Source organism: Oncorhynchus nerka, linkage group LG1 (genome assembly GCF_034236695.1).
Source record: "Oncorhynchus nerka isolate Pitt River linkage group LG1, Oner_Uvic_2.0, whole genome shotgun sequence".
NCBI classification, from domain to species: domain Eukaryota; kingdom Metazoa; phylum Chordata; class Actinopteri; order Salmoniformes; family Salmonidae; genus Oncorhynchus; species Oncorhynchus nerka.
In genome coordinates this window covers 57,687,759-57,710,274 of record NC_088396.1, presented here as the reverse complement: position 1 = coordinate 57,710,274, position 22,516 = coordinate 57,687,759, and the positions used below count along the sequence as shown (strand labels likewise).

Here is a 22,516-nt window from a genome sequence, read left to right as displayed (position 1 = left end):
AATACAGAGCAGAGAGGAAATACAGAGCAGAGAGGAAATACAGAGGAAATACAGAGTAGAGAGGAAATACAGTGCAGAAAGGAAATACAGAGGAAATACAGAGTAGAGAGGAAATACAGAGCAGAAAGGAAATACAGAGCAGAGAGGAAATACAGAGCAGAGGAAATACAGAGGAAATACAGAGCAGAGAGGAAATACAGAGGAAATACAGAGGAAATACAGAGCAGAGAGGAAATACAGAGGAAATACAGAGAGAGGAAATACAGAGGAGAAGAGGAAATACAGAGCAGAGAGGAAATACAGAGGAAATACAGAGCAGAGAAAATACAGAGAGAGGAAATACAGAGCAGAGAGGAAATACAGAGGAGATACAGAGGAAATACAGAGGAAATACAGAGCAGAGGAAATACAGAGCAGAAGGAAATACAGAGCAGAGAGGAAATACAGAGCAGAGAGGAAATACAGAGCAGAGAGGAAATACAGAGCAGAGAGGAAATACAGAGAAATACAGAGTAGAGAAATACAGAGAAATACAGAGCAGAGAGGAAAAATACAGAGGAAATACAGAGCAGAGAGGAAATACAGAGAAATACAGAGCAGAGAGGAAATACAGAGGAAATACAGAGAGAGAGGAAATACAGAGGAAATACAGAGGAGAGGAAATACAGAGTAGAGAGGAAATACAGAGGAAATACAGAGAGGAAATACACAGAGAGAAGAAATACAGTGTAGAGAGTAAATACAGAACAGAAAGGAAATACAGAGGAAATACAGAGTAGAGAGAAATACAGAGAGAGAAATACACAGTAGACAGAGCAGAGAGGAAATACAGAGGAAATACAGAGCAGAAAGGAAATACAGAGCAGAAAATACAGAGCAGAGAGGAAATACAGAGCAGAAGGAAATACAGAGCAGAGAGGAAATACAGAGGAAATACAGAGGAAATACAGAGAGAAATACAGAGCAGAGGAAATACAGAGCAGAAAAAATACAGAGGAAATACAGAGAAATACAGAGCAGAGAGGAAATACAGAGCAGAGAGGAAATACAGAGGAAATACAGAGTAGAGAGGAAATACAGAGCAGAAAGGAAATACAGAGGAAATACAGAGTAGAGAGGAAATACAGAGCAGAAAGGAAATACAGAGCAGAGAGGAAATACAGAGGAAATACAGAGTAGAGAAATACAGAGGAAATACAGAGCAGAAAGGAAATACAGAGCAGAAAAATACAGAGGAAATACAGAGTAGAGAGGAAATACAGAGGAAAACAGAGGAAATACAGAGCAGAGAGAAATACAGAGGAAATACAGAGGAAATACAGAGGAAATACAGAGCAGAGAGGAAATACAGAGCAGAGAGGAAATACAGAGTAGAGAGGAAATACAGAGTAGAGAGGAAATACAGAGGAAATACAGAGCAGAGAGGAAATACAGAGGAAATACAGAGCAGAGAGGAAATACAGAGCAGAGAGGAAATACAGAGCAGAGAGGAAATACAGAGGAAATACAGAGGAAATACAGAGTAGAGAGGAAATACAGAGGAAATACAGAGTAGAGAGGAAATACACAGTAGAGAAGAAATACAGTGTAGAGAGGAAATACAGAGAAAAATACAGGAAATACAGAGGAAATACAGAGTAGAGAGGAAATACAGAGAGAAGAAATACAGAGAGAGAAATAAATACAGAGCAGAGAGGAAATACAGAGGAAATACAGAGGAAATAGAGCAGAAATACAGAGAGAGGAAATACAGAGGAAATACAGAGGAAATACAGAGGAAAATACAGAGCAGAAAGGAAATACAGAGCAGAGAGAAATACAGAGCAGAGAGGAAATACAGAGCAGAGGAAAATAAATACAGAGCAGAGAGGAAATACAGAGGAAATACAGAGGAGAGGAAATACAGAGGAAATACAGAGCAGAGCAGAGAAATACAGAGGAAATACAGAGTAGAGAGGAAATACAGAGCAGAGAGGAAAAATACAGAGCAGAGGAAATACAGAGGAAATACAGAGCAGAGAGGAAATACAGAGGAAAAATACAGAGCAGAGAGGAAATACAGAGGAAATACAGAGGAAATACAGAGCAGAGAGGAAATACAGAGGAAATACAGAGGAAATACAGAGCAGAGAGGAAATACAGAGGAGAGGAAATACAGAGGAAATACAGAGGAGAGAAATACAGAGGAAATACAGAGAAATACAGAGTAGAGAGGAAATACAGAGGAAATACAGAGGAAATACAGAGCAGAGGAGAAAATACAGAGGAAATACAGAGCAGAGGAAATACAGAGCAGAAAGGAAATACAGAGGAAATACAGAGTAGAGAGGAAATACAGAGCAGAAATACAGAGGAAATACAGAGCAGAGAGGAAATACAGAGGAAATACAGAAGAGGAAATACAGAGCAGAAAGGAAATACAGAGCAGAGGAAATACAGAGGAGAGAGGAAATACAGAGCAGAAAGGAAATACAGAGCAGAGAGGAAATACAGAGGAAATACAGAGTGAGGAAATACAGAGGAAATACAGAGCAGAGAGGAAATACAGAGGAAATACAGAGAGAGGAAATACAGAGCAGAAGGAAATACAGAGGAAAATACAGAGGTAGAGAAATACAGAGGAAAGGAAATACAGAGGAAATACAGAGCAGAGAGGAAATACAGAGGAAATACAGAGGAAATACAGAGCAGAGAGGAAATACAGAGGAAATACAGAGAAAAATACAGAGGAAACAAATACAGAGGAAATAGAGAGGAAATACAGAGCAGAGAGGAAATACAGAGGAAATACAGAGGAAACAGAGAGGAAATACAGAGCAGAGAAATACAGAGCAGAAGAGAGGAAATACAGAGTAGAGAGAGAAATACAGAGAGAGGAAATACAGAGTAGAGAAAATACAGAAAATACAGAGCAGAGAGTAAATACAGAGTAGAGAGGAAATACAGAGTAGAGAGGAAATACAGAGTAGAGAGGAAAAATACAGAGGAAATACAGAAATCAGAGAGGAAATACAGAGCAGAGGAAATACAGAGGAAATACAGAGTAGAGAGGAAATACAGAGGAAATACAGACAGAGAAAATACAGAGGAAATACAGAGCAGAACAGAGGAAATACAGAGCAGAGAGGAAATACACAGTAGAGAAGGAAATACAGTGTAGAGAGTAAATACAGAACAGAAAGGAAATACAGAGGAAATACAGAGAGAGAGAAATACAGAGGAAATAGAGAAACACAGAGGAAATAGAGAGATGAAAACAGAGGACAGACAGAGGAAATACAGAGGAAATACAGAGCAGAAAGGAAATACAGAGCAGAGAGGAAATACAGAACAGAGAGGAAATACAGAGCAGAAGAAATACAGAGAAATACAGAGAGAGGAAATACAGAGGAAATACAGAGGAAATAGAGCAGAGAGAAATACAGAGGAGATACAGAGGAAATACAGAGGAAGGAAATACAGAGCAGAAAGGAAATACAGAGCAGAGGAAAAATACAGAGGAAATACAGAGGAAGGAAATACAGAGCAGAGGGAAATACAGAGGAAATACAGAGCAGAGGAAATACAGACAGAGCAGAGAGGAAATACAGAGCAGAGGAAATACAGAGGAAATACAGAGCAGAGAAATACAGAGAAATACAGAGGAGGAAAATACAGAGCAGAGAGGAAATACAGAGCAGAGAGGAAATACAGAGGAAATAATACAGAGGAAATACAGAGCAGAGAGGAAATACAGAGGAAATACAGAGGAAAAATACAGAGAAAGGAAATACAGAGGAAATACAGAGGAAATACAGAGCAGAAAGGAAAATACAGAGGAAATACAGAGAGGAAATACAGAGGAAATACAGAGGAAATACAGAGCAGAGAGGAAATACAGAGGAAATACAGAGCAGAAAGGAAATACAGAGCAGAGAGGAAATACAGAGCAGAGAAATACAGAGGAAAATACAGAGAGGAAATACAGAGCAGAAAGGAAATACAGAGCAGAGAGGAAATACAGAGGAAATACAGAGCAGAAAATACAGAGCAGAGGAGGAAAGGAAATACAGAGGAAATACAGAGTAGAGAGAGGAAATACAGAGGAAATACAGAGGAAATACAGAGCAGAGAAATACAGAGGAAATACAGAGGAAATACAGAGGAAATACAGGAAATACAGAGCAGAGAGGAAATACAGAGGTAGAGAGGAAATACAGAGTAGAGAGGAAATACAGAGGAAAAATACAGACATTTATATTTAAGATAGGAAATACAGAGGAAGGAAATACAGAGGAAATACAGCAGGAAATACAGAGTGTGAGAGGAAATACAGAGCAGAGAGGAAATACAGAGAGAAATACAGAGTAGAGAGGAAATCCAGAGAGAAGAGAAATACAGTGGAGAAAGGAAATACAGAGCAGAGAGGAAATACAGAGGAAAACACAGAGCAGAAAAATACAGAGCAGAGAGGAAAACACAGAGAGAGGAAATACAGAGTAGGAAATACAGAGCAGAGAGAAATACAGGAAATACAGAGGAAAAATACAGAGTAGAGGAGAAAACACACAGAAGAAATACAGAGGAAAATACAGAGTAGAGAGGAAACACAGAGGAAAAATACAGAGGAAATACAGAGGAAATACAGAGTAGGAAAATACAGAGCAGAGGAAATACAGAGAGAGGCAGAGGAAATACAGAGCAGAGAGGAAATACAGAGGAAATACAGAGCAGGAAAATACAGACAGAGAGAGAAATACAGAGCAGAGAGGAAATACAGAGCAGAGAGGAAATACACAGAGAGAAGAAATACAGAGAGGAAATACAGAAGAGAAATACAGAGAAATACAGAGGAAAACAGAGCAGAGAGAGCAGAAAAAGAGTACAGAGCAGAGAGGAAATACAGAGGAAAAATACAGAGTAGAGAGGAAATACAGAGGAAATACAGAGCAGAGAGGAAATACAGAGTAGAGATGAAACAGAGAAATACAGAGGAAATAAATAGAGAGGAAATACAGAGCAGAGAGGAAATACAGAGCAGAGAGGAAATACAGAGGAAATACAGAGAAATACAGAGCAGAGGAAATACAGAGAGAGGAAATACAGATAGAGAAAGGAAAGAGAGAAGAAATACAGAGAGGAAATACAGAGGAAATAGAGTACAGAGGAAATACAGAGGAAATACAGAGAAGAGAGAAAGGAAATACAGAGAAATACAGAGGAAATACAGAGGAAATACAGAGGAAAACAGACAGAGGAAATACAGAGCAGAGAGGAAATACAGAGCAGAGAGGAAATACAGAGTAGAAGGAAATACAGAGGAAATACAGAGGAAATACAGAGAGGAATACAGAGCAGAGAGGAAATACAGAGCAGAGAGGAAATAGAGAGGAAATACAGAGGAAATACAGAGGAAATACAGAGTAGAGAGGAAATACACAGAGAGGAAGAGGAAATACAGAGGAGGAAATACAGAGCAGAAAGGAAATACAGAGGAAATACAGAGTAGAGAGGAAATACAGAGAGAGGAAATACAGAAGAGAGAAATACAGAGCAGAGAGGAAATACAGAGGAAATACAGAAAATACACAGAGGAAATACAGAGCAGAGAGGAAATACAGAGCAGTGCAGAGGAAATACAGAGGAAATGAGGAAAAAAGAGCAGAAAGGAAATACAGAGCAGAGAAAATCCAGAGGAAATACAGAGAGGAAATACAGAGCAGAAAGGAAATACAGAGCAGAGAGGAAATACAGAGGAAATACAGAGCAGAAAGGAAATACAGAGAGGAAATACAGAGAAAATACAGAAATACAGAGCAGAGAGGAAATACAGAGCAGAGAGGAAAATACAGAGGAAGAGGAAATACAGAGAAAATACATTTACATTTATATTTAAGTCAGAGGAAATACAGAGCAGAGAGGAAATACAGAGGAAATACAGAGGAGAGTAGAGAGGAAATACAGAGCAGAAAGGAAATACAGAGCAGAGAGGAAATACAGAGGAAATACAGAGCAGAGGAAATACAGAGACAGAAATACAGAGGAAAAACAGAGGAAATACAGAGAGGAAACAGAGGAAATACAGAGCAGAGAGGAAACACAGAGGAAAGAGGAAATACAGAGCAGAGAGGAAATACAGAGTAGAGAGGAAATACAGAGGAAGAGAAATACAGAGAGAGAAATACAGAGGAAATACAGAGCAGAGAGGAAATACAGAGGAAATACACAGAGAGGAAAGTGGAGAGAGCAGAGGAGGAAATACAGAGTAGAGAGGAAATACAGAGGAAAGAGGAAATACAGAGGAAAACACAGAAAGGAACACAGAGGAAATACAGAGGAAATACAGAGTAGAGAGGAAATACAGAGCAGAGAGGAAATACAGAGCAGAGAGGAAATACAGAGTAGAGAGAAATACAGAGGAAATACAGAGCAGAGAGGAAAACACAGAGAGGAAATACAGAGGAAATACAGAGAGAATACAGAGCAGAGGAAATACAGAGCAGAAAGGAAATACAGAGTAGAGAGAGAAAAACACACAGTAGAGAAGAAATACAGTGTAAATACAGAGCAGAGGAAATACAGAGGAAATACAGAGGAGGAAATACACAGAGGAAATCCACAGAGGAAATAGAGAGCAGAAGAGAAATACAGAGGAAAATACAGAGTAGAGAGGACACAGAGCAGAGAGGAACACAGAGGAAATACAGAGGAAAACAGAGCAGAGGAAATACAGAGAAACACAGAGCAGAAAGAAATACAGAGCAGAGAGGAAAAATACAGAGCAGAAAGGAAATACAGAGGAAACACAGAGCAGAGAGAGTGGAAATGCAGAGACAGAGGAAATACAGAGCAGAGAGGAAATACAGATAGAACACAGATAGAGAGGAAATACAGAGGAAGGAAATACAGAGCAGAGAGGAAATACAGAGGAAATACAGAGAGAGAGGAAATACAGAGTAGAGAAGAAATACAGTGTAGAGAGAGGAAAAGAACAGAAAGGAAATACAGAGGAAATACAGAGGAAATAGAGAGAGAAATACAGAGAGAAGAAAATACAGTGTAGAGAGGAAATACAGAGGAACAGAGAGAAATACAGAGGAAATACAGAGGAAATACAGAGCAGAGGAAATACAGAGCAGAAAGGAAATACAGAGAGAGAGGAAATACAGAGGAAAGGAAACAGAGTAGAGGAAATTTACAGAGCAGAGAGGAAATACAGAGCAGAGAGGAAATACAGAGGAGAGGAAATACAGAAATAGAGAGAGGAAATACAGAGAGAGGAAAACAGAGGAAATACAGAGCAGAGAGGAAATACAGAGCAGAGGAAATACAGAGGAAATACAGAGGAGGAAACAGAGCAGAGAGGAAATACAGAGGAAATACAGAGCAGAGAGGAAACAGAGTAGAGAGGAAATACAGAGTAGAGAGGAAATACAGAGGAAAATACAGAGGAAACACAGAGGAAATACAGAGAGAGAAACAGAGAGAGGAAATACAGAGCAGAGAGGAAATACAGAGTAGAGAGGAAATACAGAGGAAAGAGGAAATAGAGAGGAAATACAGAGAGAGAAAAACACAGAGCAGAGAGGAAATACAGAGGAAATACAGAGCAGAGGAAATACAGAGCAGAGAGGAAATACAGAGCAGAGGAAACACAGAGCAGAGAGGAAATACAGAACAGAGGAAATACAGAGCAGAGAGGAAATACAGAAAATACAGAGGAAATACAGAGGAAATACAGAGTAGAGAGGAAATACACAGTAGAGAAATACAGGAAATACAGAGAGAGGAAATACACAGAGCAGAGAGGAAATACAGAGAGAGAAATACAGAGGAAATACAGAGGAAATACAGAGGAAAATACAGAGCAGAAAGGAAATAAATAGAGCAGAGAGGAAACAGAGGAAATACAGAGGAAATGCAGAGCAGAGGAAATACAGAGCAGAAAGGAAATACAGAGTAGAGAGTAAATACAGGAGGAAATACAGAAGAGAAAGGAAATACAGAGCAGAGAGGAAACACAGAGCAGAGAAAAACAGAGGAGAGGAAATACAGAGGAAAAATACAGAGGAAAGGAAATACAGAGCAGAGAGGAAATACAGAGCAGAGAGGAAATACAGAGAAATACAGAGAGAGAGGAAATACACAGTAGAGAAGAAATACAGTGTAGAGAGTAAATACAGAACAGAAAGGAAATACAGAGGAAATACAGAGGAAATAGAGGAAATACACAGAGAGAAGAAATACAGTGTAGAGAGTAAATACAGAGCAGAGAGGAAATACAGAGGAAATACAGAGGAATAGAGAGCAGAGAGGAAATACAGAGCAGAGAGGAAATACAGAAAATACAGAGCAGAAAGGAAATACAGAGGAAATACAGAGGAAATACAGAGCAGAGGAAATACAGAGGAAATACAGAGGAAATACAGAGAGGAAATACAGAGCAGAAAGGAAATACAGAGGAAATACAGAGAAAATACAGAGGAAATACAGAGGAAATACAGAGCAGAGGAAATACAGAGCAGAAAAAACACAGAGCAGAGAGGAAACACAGAGGAAATACAGAGTAGAGAGGAAATACAGTGCAGAAAGGAAATACAGAGGAAATACAGAGTAGAGAGGAAATACAGAGCAGGAAAGAAATACAGAGCAGAGAGGAAATACAGAGGAAATACAGAGGAAATACAGAGCAGAGAGGAAATACAGAGCAGAGAGGAAATGCAGAGCAGAGAGGAAATACAGAGGAAACACAGAGGAAACATAGAGAGGAAATACAGAGAGAAACACAGAGGAAAACACAGAGCAGAGAGGAAATACAGAGAGAAGAAATACAGAGAGAGAAATACAGAGCAGAGAGGAAATACAGAGGAAATACAGAGGAAATACAGAGCAGAGAGGAAATACAGAGCAGAGAGGAAATACAGAGTAAATACAGAGGAAATACAGAGCAGAAAGGAAATACAGAGCAGAGAGGAAATACAGAACAGAAAGGAAATACAGAGCAGAGAGGAAATACAGAGCAGAGAGGAAATCCAGAGCAGAAAGGAAATACAGAGCAGAGAGGAAATACAGAGTAAATACAGAGGAAATACAGAGCAGAAAGGAAATACAGAGCAGAGAGGAAATACAGAGGAAATACAGAGTAGAGAGGAAATACAGTGCAGAAAGGAAATACAGAGGAAATACAGAGTAGAGAGGAAATACAGAGCAGAAAGGAAATACAGAGCAGAGAGGAAATACAGAGGAAATACAGAGCAGAGGAAATACAGAGGAAATACAGAGCAGAAAGGAAATACAGAGCAGAGAGGAAATACAGAGGAAATACAGAGTAGAGAGGAAATACAGAGGAAATACAGAGGAAATACAGAGCAGATAGGAAATACAGAGGAAATACAGAGGAAATACAGAGGAAATACAGAGCAGAGAGGAAATACAGAGCAGAGAGGAAATACAGAGCAGAGAGGAAATACAGAGTAGAGAGGAAATACAGAGTAGAGAGGAAATACAGAGGAAATACAGAGGAAATACAGAGCAGAGAGGAAATACAGAGCAGAGAGGAAATGCAGAGCAGAGAGGAAATACAGAGTAGAGAGGAAATACAGAGGAAATACAGAGGAAATACAGAGCAGAGAGGAAATACACAGTAGAGAAGAAATACAGTGTAGAGAGTAAATACAGAACAGAAAGGAAATACAGAGGAAATAGAGAGTAGAGAGGAAATACACAGTAGAGAAGAAATACAGTGTAGAGAGTAAATACAGAGCAGAGAGGAAATACAGAGGAAATACAGAGGAAATACAGAGCAGAGAGGAAATACAGAGCAGAGAGGAAATACAGAGTAAATACAGAGGAAATACAGAGCAGAAAGGAAATACAGAGCAGAGAGGAAATACAGAACAGAAAGGAAATACAGAGCAGAGAGGAAATACAGAGCAGAGAGGAAATCCAGAGCAGAAAGGAAATACAGAGCAGAGAGGAAATACAGAGTAAATACAGAGGAAATACAGAGCAGAAAGGAAATACAGAGCAGAGAGGAAATACAGAACAGAAAGGAAATACAGAGCAGAGAGGAAATACAGAGCAGAGAGGAAATACAGAGGAAATACAGAGTAGAGAGGAAATACAGTGCAGAAAGGAAATACAGAGGAAATACAGAGTAGAGAGGAAATACAGAGCAGAAAGGAAATACAGAGCAGAGAGGAAATACAGAGGAAATACAGAGCAGAGGAAATACAGAGGAAATACAGAGCAGAAAGGAAATACAGAGCAGAGAGGAAATACAGAGGAAATACAGAGTAGAGAGGAAATACAGAGGAAATACAGAGGAAATACAGAGCAGATAGGAAATACAGAGGAAATACAGAGGAAATACAGAGGAAATACAGAGCAGAGAGGAAATACAGAGCAGGAAAATACAGAGTAGAGAGGAAATACAGAGTAGAGAGAAAATACAGAGGAAATAAATACAGAGGAAATACAGAGCAGAGAGGAAATACAGAGACAGAGGAAATACAGAGCAGAGAGGAAATACAGAGGAAATACAGAGTAGAGAGGAAATACAGAGGAAATACAGAGGAAATACAGAGCAGAGAGGAAATACAGAGTAGAGAGGAAATACAGAGGAAATACAGAGTAGAGAGGAAATACACAGTAGAGAAGAAATACAGTGTAAATACAGTGTAGAGAGTAAATACAGAACAGAAAGGAAATACAGAGGAAATACAGAGTAGAGAGGAAATACACAGTAGAGAAGAAATACAGTGTAGAGAGTAAATACAGAGCAGAGAGGAAATACAGAGGAAATAAAGAGGAAATACAGAGCAGAGGAAATACAGAGCAGAAAGGAAATACAGAGCAGAGAGGAAATACAGAGGAAATACAGAGCAGAGGAAATACAGAGCAGAGAGGAAATACAGAGCAGAGGAAATACAGAGCAGAGGAAATACAGAGCAGAGAGGAAATACAGAACAGAAAGGAAATACAGAGCAGAGAGGAAATACAGAGCAGAGAGGAAATACAGAGGAAATACAGAGTAGAGAGGAAATACAGTGCAGAAAGGAAATACAGAGGAAATACAGAGTAGAGAGGAAATACAGAGCAGAAAGGAAATACAGAGCAGAGAGGAAATACAGAGGAAATACAGAGGAAATACAGAGGAAATACAGAGCAGAGAGGAAATATAGAGCAGAGAGGAAATACAGAGCAGAGAGGAAATACAGAGTAGAGAGGAAATACAGAGGAAATACAGAGGAAATACAGAGCAGAGAGGAAATACACAGTAGAGAAGAAATACAGTGTAGAGAGTAAATACAGAACAGAAAGGAAATACAGAGGAAATACAGAGTAGAGAGGAAATACACAGTAGAGAAGAAATACAGTGTAGAGAGTAAATACAGAGCAGAGAGGAAATACAGAGGAAATACAGAGGAAATACAGAGCAGAGGAAATACAGAGCAGAAAGGAAATACAGAGCAGAGAGGAAATACAGAGGAAAGGAAAATACAGAGGAAATACAGAGAGGAAATACAGAGCAGAAAGGAAATACAGAGCAGAGAGGAAATACAGAGCAGAGAAGGAAATACAGAGCAGAAAGGAAATACAGAGCAGAGAGGAAATACAGAGGAAATACAGAGGAAATAGAAGGAAATACAGAGCAGAAAGGAAATACAGAGGAAAATACAGAGTAGAGAGGAAATACAGAGCAGAAAGGAAATACAGAGCAGAGAGGAAATACAGAGGAAATACAGAGCAGAGGAAATACAGAGAAGGAAATACAGAGGAAATACAGAGCAGAGGAAATACAGAGCAGAAAGGAAATACAGAGCAGAAAGAAATACAGAGCAGAGAGGAAATACAGAGGAAATACAGAGCAGAGAGGAAATACAGAGGAAATACAGAGGAAATACAGAGGAAATACAGAGCAGAGAGGAAATACAGAGCAAACTGAGAGGAAATACAGAGTAGAGAGGAAATACAGAGTAGAGAGGAAAAGACAGAGGAAATACAGAGCAGAGAGGAAATACAGAGTAGAGAGGAAATACAGAGGAAATACAGAGCAGAGAGGAAATACAGAGGAAATACAGAGGAAATACAGAGCAGAGAGGAAATACAGAGGAAATACAGAGCAGAGAGGAAATACAGAGACAGAGGAAATACAGAGCAGAGAGGAAATACAGAGGAAATACAGAGTAGAGAGGAAATACAGAGGAAATACAGAGTAGAGAGGAAATACAGAGTAGAGAGGAAATACAGAGGCAGAGAGGAAATACAGAGCAGAGAAATACAGGAGAGGAAATACAGAGGAAAAATACAGAGAAGAGAAAGGAACAGAGTAGAGAGGAAATACAGAGTAGAGAGGAAATACACAGTAGAGAAGAAATACAGTGTAGAGAGTAAATACAGAGCAGAGAGGAAATACAGAGGAAATACAGAGGAAATACAGAGCAGAGGAAATACAGAGCAGAAAGGAAATACAGAGCAGAGAGGAAATACAGAGGAAATACAGAGGAAATGCAGAGCAGAGGAAATACAGAGCAGAAAGGAAATACAGAGCAGAGAGGAAATACAGAAGAGAAAGGAAATACAGAGCAGAGAGGAAATACAGAGCAGAGAGGAAATACAGAGGAAATACAGAGTAGAGAGGAAATACAGTGCAGAAAGGAAATACAGAGGAAATACAGAGTAGAGAGGAAATACAGAGCAGAAAGGAAATACAGAGCAGAGAGGAAATACAGAGGAAATACAGAGCAGAGGAAATACAGAGGAAATACAGAGGAAATACAGAGCAGAGGAAATACAGAGGAAATACAGAGCAGAAAGGAAATACAGAGCATAGAGGAAATACAGAGGAAATACAGAGCAGAGAGGAAATACAGAGGAAATACAGAGGAAATACAGAGGAAATACAGAGCAGAGAGGAAATACAGAGCAGAGAGGAAATCCAGAGTAGAGAGGAAATCCAGAGTAGAGAGGAAATACAGAGGAAATACAGAGCAGAGAGGAAATACAGAGGCAATACAGAGGAAATACAGAGCAGAGAGGAAATACAGAGGAAATACAGAGGAAATACAGAGCAGAGAGGAAATACAGAGGAAATACAGAGCAGAGAGGAAATACAGAGACAGAGGAAATACAGAGCAGAGAGGAAATACAGAGGAAATACAGAGTAGAGAGGAAATACAGAGGAAATACAGAGTAGAGAGGAAATACAGAGTAGAGAGGAAATACAAGGCAGAGAGGAAATACAGAGTAGAGAGGAAATACAGAGGAAATACAGAGCAGAGAGTAAATACAGAGTAGAGAGGAAATACAGAGTAGAGAGGAAATACAGAGTAGAGAGGAAATACAGAGGAAATACAGTGCAGAGAGGAAATACAGAGGAAATACAGAGCAGAAAGGAAATACAGAGCAGAGAGGAAATACACAGTAGAGAAGAAATACAGTGTAGAGAGTAAATACAGAACAGAAAGGAAATACAGAGGAAATACAGAGTACAGAGGAAATACAGAGGAAATACAGAGTAGAGAGGAAATACAGAGGAAATACAGAGGAAATACAGAGCAGAGGAAATACAGAGCAGAAATGAAATACAGAGCAGAGAGGAAATACAGAACAGAAAGGAAATACAGAGCAGAGAGGAAATACAGAGGAAATACAGAGGAAATACAGAGCAGAGGAAATACAGAGCAGAAAGGAAATACAGAGCAGAGAGGAAATACAGAGGAAATACAGAGGAAATACAGAGCAGAGGAAATACAGAGGAAATACAGAGCAGAGGAAATACAGAGCAGAAAGGAAATACAGAGCAGAGAGGAAATACAGAGCAGAGAGGAAATACAGAGCAGAGAGGAAATACAGAGGAAATACAGAGGAAATACAGAGCAGAGAGGAAATACAGAGGAAATACAGAGGAAATACAGAGGAAATACAGAGCAGAGGAAATACAGAGCAGAAAGGAAATACAGAGCAGAGAGGAAATACAGAGGAAATACAGAGGAAATACAGAGCAGAGAGGAAATACAGAGGAAATACAGAGTAGAGAGGAAATACAGAGGAAATACAGAGGAAATACAGAGCAGAGGAAATACAGAGCAGAAATGAAATACAGAGCAGAGAGGAAATACAGAGCAGAGGAAATACAGAGCAGAAAGGAAATACAGAGGAAATACAGAGTAGAGAGGAAATACAGTGCAGAAAGGAAATACAGAGGAAATACAGAGTAGTGAGGAAATACAGAGCAGAAAGGAAATACAGAGGAAATACAGAGTAGAGAGGAAATACAGAGTAGAGAGGAAATACATTTACATTTACATTTAAGTCATACAGAGGAAATACAGAGCAGAGAGGAAATACAGAGGAAATACATAGCAGAGAGGAAATACAGAGTAGAGAGGAAATACAGAGTAGAGAGGAAATACAGAGTAGAGAGGAAATACAGAGTAGAGAGGAAATACAGAGGAAATACAGAGCAGAGAGGAAATACAGAGACAGAGGAAATACAGAGCAGAGAGGAAATACAGAGGAAATACAGAGTAGAGAGGAAATACAGAGTAGAGAGGAAATACAGAGTAGAGAGGAAATACAGAGGAAATACAGAAGAGTGAGAGGAAATACAGAGTAGAGAGGAAAAACACAGATAGAGGGAAATACAGAACAGGAAATACAGAGCAGAGAGGAAATACAGAGCAGAGAGGAAATAGTAGAGAAGAAATACAGAGCAGAGAGTAAATACAGAGTACAGAGAGGAGGAAATACAGAGGAAATACAGAGAGAGAGGAAATACAGAGGAAATACAGAGAGGAAATAGAGAGAGAGGAAATACAGAGGAAATAGAGAAGGGAAATACAGAGCAGTACAGAGAGGAAATACAGAGGAAATACAGAGGAAATAGAGAGAGAAATACAGAGCAGAAAGGAAATACAGAGCAGAGAGGAAATACAGAGGAAATACAGAGGAAAATACAGAGAGAGAAATACAGAGGAAATACAGAGGAAATACAGAGAGAGGAAATACAGAGCAGAAAAAATACAGAGCACAGAGCAGAGAGAGAAATACAGAGGAAATACAGAGAGAAATACAGAGGAAATACAGAGGAAATACAGAGTAGGAAATACAGAGGAAATACAGAAATACAGAGGAAATACAGAGGAGGAAATACAGAGCAGAGAGAGAAATACAGAGAGAGGAAAAATACAGAGGAAATAGAGGAAATACAGAGAGAGAAATACAGAGCAGAGAGGAAATACAGAGAGAGAGAAATACAGAGCAGAGAGAAATACAGAGGAAATACAGAGCAGGAAATACAGAGGAGAGAGGAAATACAGAGCAGAGGAAATACAGAGCAGAGAGGAAATACAGAGGAAATACAGAGCAGAGAGGAAATACAGAGGAAATACAGAGGAGGAAATACAGAGCAGAGAGGAAATACAGAAGATAGAGAGGAAATACAGAGCAGAGAGGAAATACAGAGTAGGAAATACAGAGGAAATACAGAGCAGAGAGGAAATACAGAGTAGAGAGGAAAATACAGAGGAAATACAGAGTAGAGAGGAAATACAGAGGAAATACAGAAATACAGAGCAGAGAGGAAATAAGAGGAAATACAGAGTAGAGAGGAAATACAGAGTAGAGAGGAAATACAGAGTAGAGAGAAATACAGAGGAAATACAGAGTAGAGAGGAAATACAGTGGAAAAATACAGAGAAGAGAGTAAATACAGAGTAGAGAGGAAATACAGAGTAGAGAGGAAATACAGAGGAAATACAGAGTAGAGAGGAAATACAGTGGAAATACAGAGCAGAGAGGAAATGAGAAGAGGAAATACAGAGCAGAGAGAGAGGAAATACAGAGGAAATAGAGAGAGAAATACAGAGAAATACAGAGTAGAGAGGAAAATACAGAGTAGAGGAAATACAGAGGAAATACAGAGTAGAGAGGAAATACAGAGGAAATACAGAGCAGAGAGGAAATACAGAGGAAATACAGAGCAGAGAGGAAATACAGAGCAGAGAGGAAATACAGAGCAGAGAGGAAATACACAGTAGAGAAGAAATACAGTGTAGAGAGTAAATACAGAACAGAAAGGAAATACAGAGGAAATACAGAGTAGAGAGGAAATACAGAGGAAATACAGAGGAAATACAGAGTAGAGAGGAAATACAGAGGAAATACAGAGTAGAGAGGAAATACAGAGTAGAGAGGAAATACAGAGGAAATACAGAGTAGAGAGGAAATACAGAGGAAATACAGAGGAAATACAGAGCAGAGAGGAAATACAGAGTAGAGAGGAAATACAGAGCAGAGGAAATACAGAGGAAATACAGAGGAAATACAGAGCAGAGAGGAAATACAGAGGAAATACAGAGGAAATACAGAGCAGAGAGGAAATACAGAGCAGAGAGGAAATACAGAGTAGAGAGGAAATACAGAGGAAATACAGAGTAGAGAGGAAATACAGAGCAGAAAGGAAATGCAGAGTAGAGAGGAAATACAGAGGAAATACAGAGACACTGTACTTTTGACACTGGAGAAAAGTAGTGCACTGTACAGGGAATAGAGTTCTATAGGGCTCTGGTCTAAAGTAGTGCACTATACAGGGAATAGGCTGCCATTTAGGATACAAGCTGAGAGGACACTACTGAATAAAACAAGCTCCGTGTGAATCACTGGCCTTGAAGTGAAGTGTGGCCTTGAAGAATCCCTCCTCTCTATGCGTGCTTCCTCTCTGGCTTGTGTTGAATATCAATTTCCTGTCTGAAAAAAAAAAACTTCAAAGCTTTAACAGTGTAAAAGGTTTCTAGTGTCGGGGGGTGAATTTAACATGTTATTTATTATTAAACTCCAGGGATTTCAGAGGGTCACTTCATGTCACATCTCCTCTCAACTACTGGGTACTCTCATTCTTTACACTAAGGGTCCCAAACAGCACCCTATTCCCTATCGGCCCTGGTCAAAAGTAGTCCACTATAAAGGTATTAGGGTGCCATTAGGATGCAAACCCAGCTGATAACTAGTCAGCACTCCAGCTAAGAACAGAACAACTGGGTGAGAGGACGGCCTGATAACTAGTCAGCACTCCAGCTAAGAACAGAACAACTGGGTGAGAGGACGGCCTGATAACTAGTCAGCACTCCAGCTAAGAACAGAACAACTGGGTGAGAGGACGGCCTGATAACTAAAGTGAAGAATGGAAGTTGGAACTTGTTGAAAGATGTGAAAAACAAGGGTTCCAGTTTGCATTACATGATGAGTTGGATGATTTCTCTCAACCTTAAATTATTGTCTCTCATGTTCCTCCTGAATAGTGTAGTGAGACATATTCATCAATATCGTCTCCAAGACAAACAATAGCATGACTAAAGATGGGAGAATATAGTCCTAGGTACAGTTCCCGACTTCCTGCATGTATAATTGTTTCTATGTTTTATGTTCACACTCAATGTCAGTCTATAATCTGTTTTGGTAGTTCTGTTTGTCTCTAATTAATCAACCAGAGGGACAGAGGGTTTATCTGCCCAGCGATCACTGATATGGTGACCCCTGTTTACCCAGAGACCACAGACCACCCACTTATTTGGGCTCTCTCCAGGCTTACAGATGGAGGCGCGTTGCAGGAGAGCCATTCTGAGGGTACTGGAGCGGTGTCAAAGGAACGTCTAAGGGCCATTAATTCAGACAAAATGTCACACCTTCTAGAATAAGTAGCCTTTACTGAGATGAAAAGCTCCTCAGCCACATGACAGCTGACGATTCTGACACCAACCCTACCGTGGCTCTTGGGTGATGCCACCTGAGGACTCAGATCATAACAGCAAACAAAGCCAGTGTTGTGTTAAGGGTCTATCCAATATCACCGTTTCAGGTCCCTGGAAGCAGATCCTGCAGACAGGTGTCCTGAGGCTGCCACTCTCACTATAACTGCACAAGGAGAACCTCTGATCCAGCTTGTCCTTAGCCCAGCTATCACAGGAGCTGCTGTAGTGTAATACCCCCGATGGCTCTGCCGCATCAACCCAGCCTGAGCCCCCCGCCAGTCTGTCTCTCTCCGGCCCGCTGGCACCCCCCGGTGGCGGGGCAGTCCGTATGTCCCCCGGACCCCGATGGGCCGTTAACGTGCTGTTCTCCGGTCCACTGACGTCTGAAGGGCTGTCCGGTACGTGTCCGGTCATGGGGATCAATACCGTTACCGGCCGGAGTAACAGCACCTTCAGGTCACCAAATAGGACGCAGCAGCGGCTCTTCAGCATGTCTGGACCACGCAGCATCACTGAGGAATTAGCAGCACCATGCGATGACACTAAGGCTAAAAAGCTCCTCTACAAATCATTGAATAAAATGTGATGTCTACTTACAGGAAGTGTTACCCCCTAAAAAAAAGTCCAAACTGCCTTGGCACCTTTCCCATTAATAACATATTCCATTGGCGCAAACAGGTATCTGAACACATTGGCTATTCGGGTCGTTTCGGCTAGAACATCAATAAATAGTTCAAACAGGCTTTCATAATTTCATCCCCAAAGATGAATCTACTCCCACAGTATCTTCCAGAGTGGTCCAAGAGACAGGCATCATCCCATTGGTTCATTGTTGAAGTCTGGTTGAGAATATCTGTATGGGTTTCTCATAGATGTGCCATTCATCACAAATGGTGAATCAAAGAATCTGTTCATAGATAACTATCCAAAGCGAAACTCCTGTCTGTCGTTGGCGTGCTGTTCAAAGCTTCCAGGGAGCTGTCGTTAGTTTTCAATGCATCACCGTCGTTTTCGTAACCACCGAATTTCCATCCTCAAAGAACACAATGGTGCGTGTGTATCCATAAACTATATTTCATCCCAGCTTTTCGAACTGTCCTAATGTTAGGCGCATGCATTCCTTCTAGGTGTCTGTCTGTGTGATCATTGGCTGTTGATTTTGTGCTCACGCTGCAGTTTCAGTGCCATGATTCCTGGGACAGCTCCCAAGCACAGCACGTCACCACAGCAAGGAGAGCCGGAGGACAATCTGCTCAGAATAACAAAAGGAGGAAGCTAGACATCATCGTCATGCCTGTCAATGTAGGGTCCGTATGTCCAGCGACTAATAACAGAACTGACGCTACAATATTCAAATTAAACGTGCGGAAGGCAAAGCACAACTAGATTTCTTTAATCAACTATAAAAAATATAACATTGCATTATTAGCATAAAATAACACACCAACAGTAACACTTCAACCATTCAAGTTAGGTATAAAACCAACTTTCACATGTTCAGGATATCCAATTCAACCAATAACCAGTCACTACCACTACTATAACTATAACCAGTCACTACCACTACTATAACTATAACCAGTCACTACCACTACTATAACTATAACCAGTCACTACCACTACTATAACTATAACCAGTCACTACCACTACTATAACTATAACCAGTCACTACCACTACTATAACTATAACCAGTCACTACCACTACTATAACTATAACCAGTCACTACCACTACTATAACTATAACCAGTCACTACCACTACTATAACTATAACCAGTCACTACCACTACTATAACTATAACCAGTCACTACCACTACTATAACTATAACCAATCACTACCACTACTATAACTATAACCAATCACTACCACTACTATAACTATAACCAGTCACTACCACTACTATAACTATAACCAGTCACTACCATTACTATAACTATAACCAGTCACTACCACTACTATAACTATAACCAGTCACTACCACTACTATAACTATAACCAGTCACTACCACTACTATAACTATAACCAGTCACTACCACTACCATTACTATAACTATAACCAGTGACTACCATTACTATAACTATAACCAGTCACTACCACTACTATAACTATAAGCAGTCACTACTATAACCAGTCACTACCATTACTATAACTATAACCAGTCACTACCACTACTATAACTATAACCAGTCACTACCACTACTATAACTATAACCAGTCACTACCACTACTATAACTATAACCAGTCACTACCACTACTATAACTATAACCAGTCACTACCACTACTATAACTATAACCAGTCACTACCACTACTATAACTATAACCAGTCACTACCACTACTATAACTATAACCAGTCACTACCACTACTATAACTATAACCAGTCACTACCACTACTATAACTATAACCAATCACTACCACTACTATAACTATAACCAATCACTACCACTACTATAACTATAACCAGTCACTACCACTACTATAACTATAACCAGTCACTACCATTACTATAACTATAACCAGTCACTACCACTACTATAACTATAACCAGTCACTACCACTACTATAACTATAACCAGTCACTACCACTACTATAACTATAACCAGTCACTACCACTACTATAACTATAACCAGTCACTACCACTACCACTACTATAACTATAACCAGTCACTACCACTACTATAACTATAACCAGTCACTACCACTACCATTACTATAACTATAACCAGTGACTACCATTACTATAACTATAACCAGTCACTACCACTACTATAACTATAAGCAGTCACTACTATAACCAGTCACTACCATTACTATAACTATAACCAGTCACCACCACTACTATAACTATAACAAGTCACTACCACTACTATAACTATAACCAGTCACTACCACTACTATAACCAGTCACTACCACTACTATAACCAGTCACTACCACTACTATAACTATAACCAGTCACTACCACTACTATAACCAGTCACTACCACTACTATAACTATAACCAGTCACTACCACTACTATAACCAGTCACTACCATTACTACTGTAGACACTACCACTACTATAACTATAACCAGTCACTACCACTACTATAACCAGTCACTACCACTACTATAACAGGTAACTACCACTACTATAACCAGTCACTACCACTACTATAACCAGTCACTACCATTACTACTGTAGACACAACCACTACTTTAACCAGTCACTACCATTACTACTGTAGACACAACCACTACTTTAACCAGTCACTACCACTACCACCACCATAACCAGTCATTATCATTACTACTGTAGACACTACCACTACTATTACTATAACCAGACACTACCACTACTATAACTATAACCAGTCACTACCATTACTATAACTATAACCAGTCACTACCACTACTATAACCAGTCACTACCACTACTATAACTATAACCAGTCACTACCACTACTATAACCAGTCACTACCACTACTATAACTATAACCAGTCACTACCACCACTATAACCAGTCACTACCACTACTATAACTATAACCAGTCACTACCACTACCACTACTATAACTATAACCAGTCACTACCACTACTATAACTATAACCAGTCACTACCACTACCATTACTATAACTATAACCAGTGACTACCATTACTATAACTATAACCAGTCACTACCACTACTATAACTATAAGCAGTCACTACTATAACCAGTCACTACCATTACTATAACTATAACAAGTCACTACCACTACTATAACTATAACCAGTCACTACCACTACTATAACCAGTCACTACCACTACTATAACCAGTCACTACCACTACTATAACCAGTCACTACCACTACTATAACTATAACCAGTCACTACCATTACTATAACTATAACCAGTCACTACCACTACTATAACTATAACCAGTCACTACCACTACTATAACTATAACCAGTCACTACCATTACTATAACTATAACCAGTCACTACCACTACTATAACTATAACCAGTCACTACCACTACTATAACTATAACCAGTCACTACCATTACTATAACTATAACCAGTCACTACCACTACTATAACTATAACCAGTCACTACCACTACTATAACTATAACCAGTCACTACCACTACTATAACTATAACCAGTCACTACCACTACCACAACTATAACCAGTCACTACCACTACTATAACTATAACCAGTCACTACCACTACCACTACTATAACTATAACCAGTCACTACCACTACTATAACTATAACCAGTCACTACCACTACCATTACTATAACTATAACCAGTGACTACCATTACTATAACTATAACCAGTCACTACCACTACTATAACTATAAGCAGTCACTACTATAACCAGTCACTACCATTACTATAACTATAACCAGTCACCACCACTACTATAACTATAACAAGTCACTACCACTACTATAACTATAACCAGTCACTACCACTACTATAACCAGTCACTACCACTACTATAACCAGTCACTACCACTACTATAACCAGTCACTACCACTACTATAACTATAACCAGTCACTACCACTACTATAACCAGTCACTACCACTACTATAACTATAACCAGTCACTACCACTACTATAACCAGTCACTACCATTACTACTGTAGACACTACCACTACTATAACTATAACCAGTCACTACCACTACTATAACCAGTCACTACCACTACTATAACAGGTAACTACCACTACTATAACCAGTCACTACCACTACTATAACCAGTCACTACCATTACTACTGTAGACACAACCACTA

General features: G+C 39.6%; 1 protein-coding gene across 1 annotated transcript in view; it reads right to left on the bottom strand.

The window, feature by feature from the left end:
- The window catches only part of marchf4b (membrane associated ring-CH-type finger 4b), a 52,752-nt gene extending 33,898 nt beyond the window's left edge, over window positions 1–18,854 (bottom strand). Inside the window, exon 1 of the mRNA XM_065023125.1 lies at window positions 17,832–18,854. Within this exon, the coding sequence (XP_064879197.1) occupies window positions 17,832–18,242 (411 nt within the window). The 5' untranslated portion in view covers window positions 18,243–18,854. The remainder of the gene's footprint in view (window positions 1–17,831) is intronic.
- Between the last annotated feature and the right edge of the window lie 3,662 nt (window positions 18,855–22,516).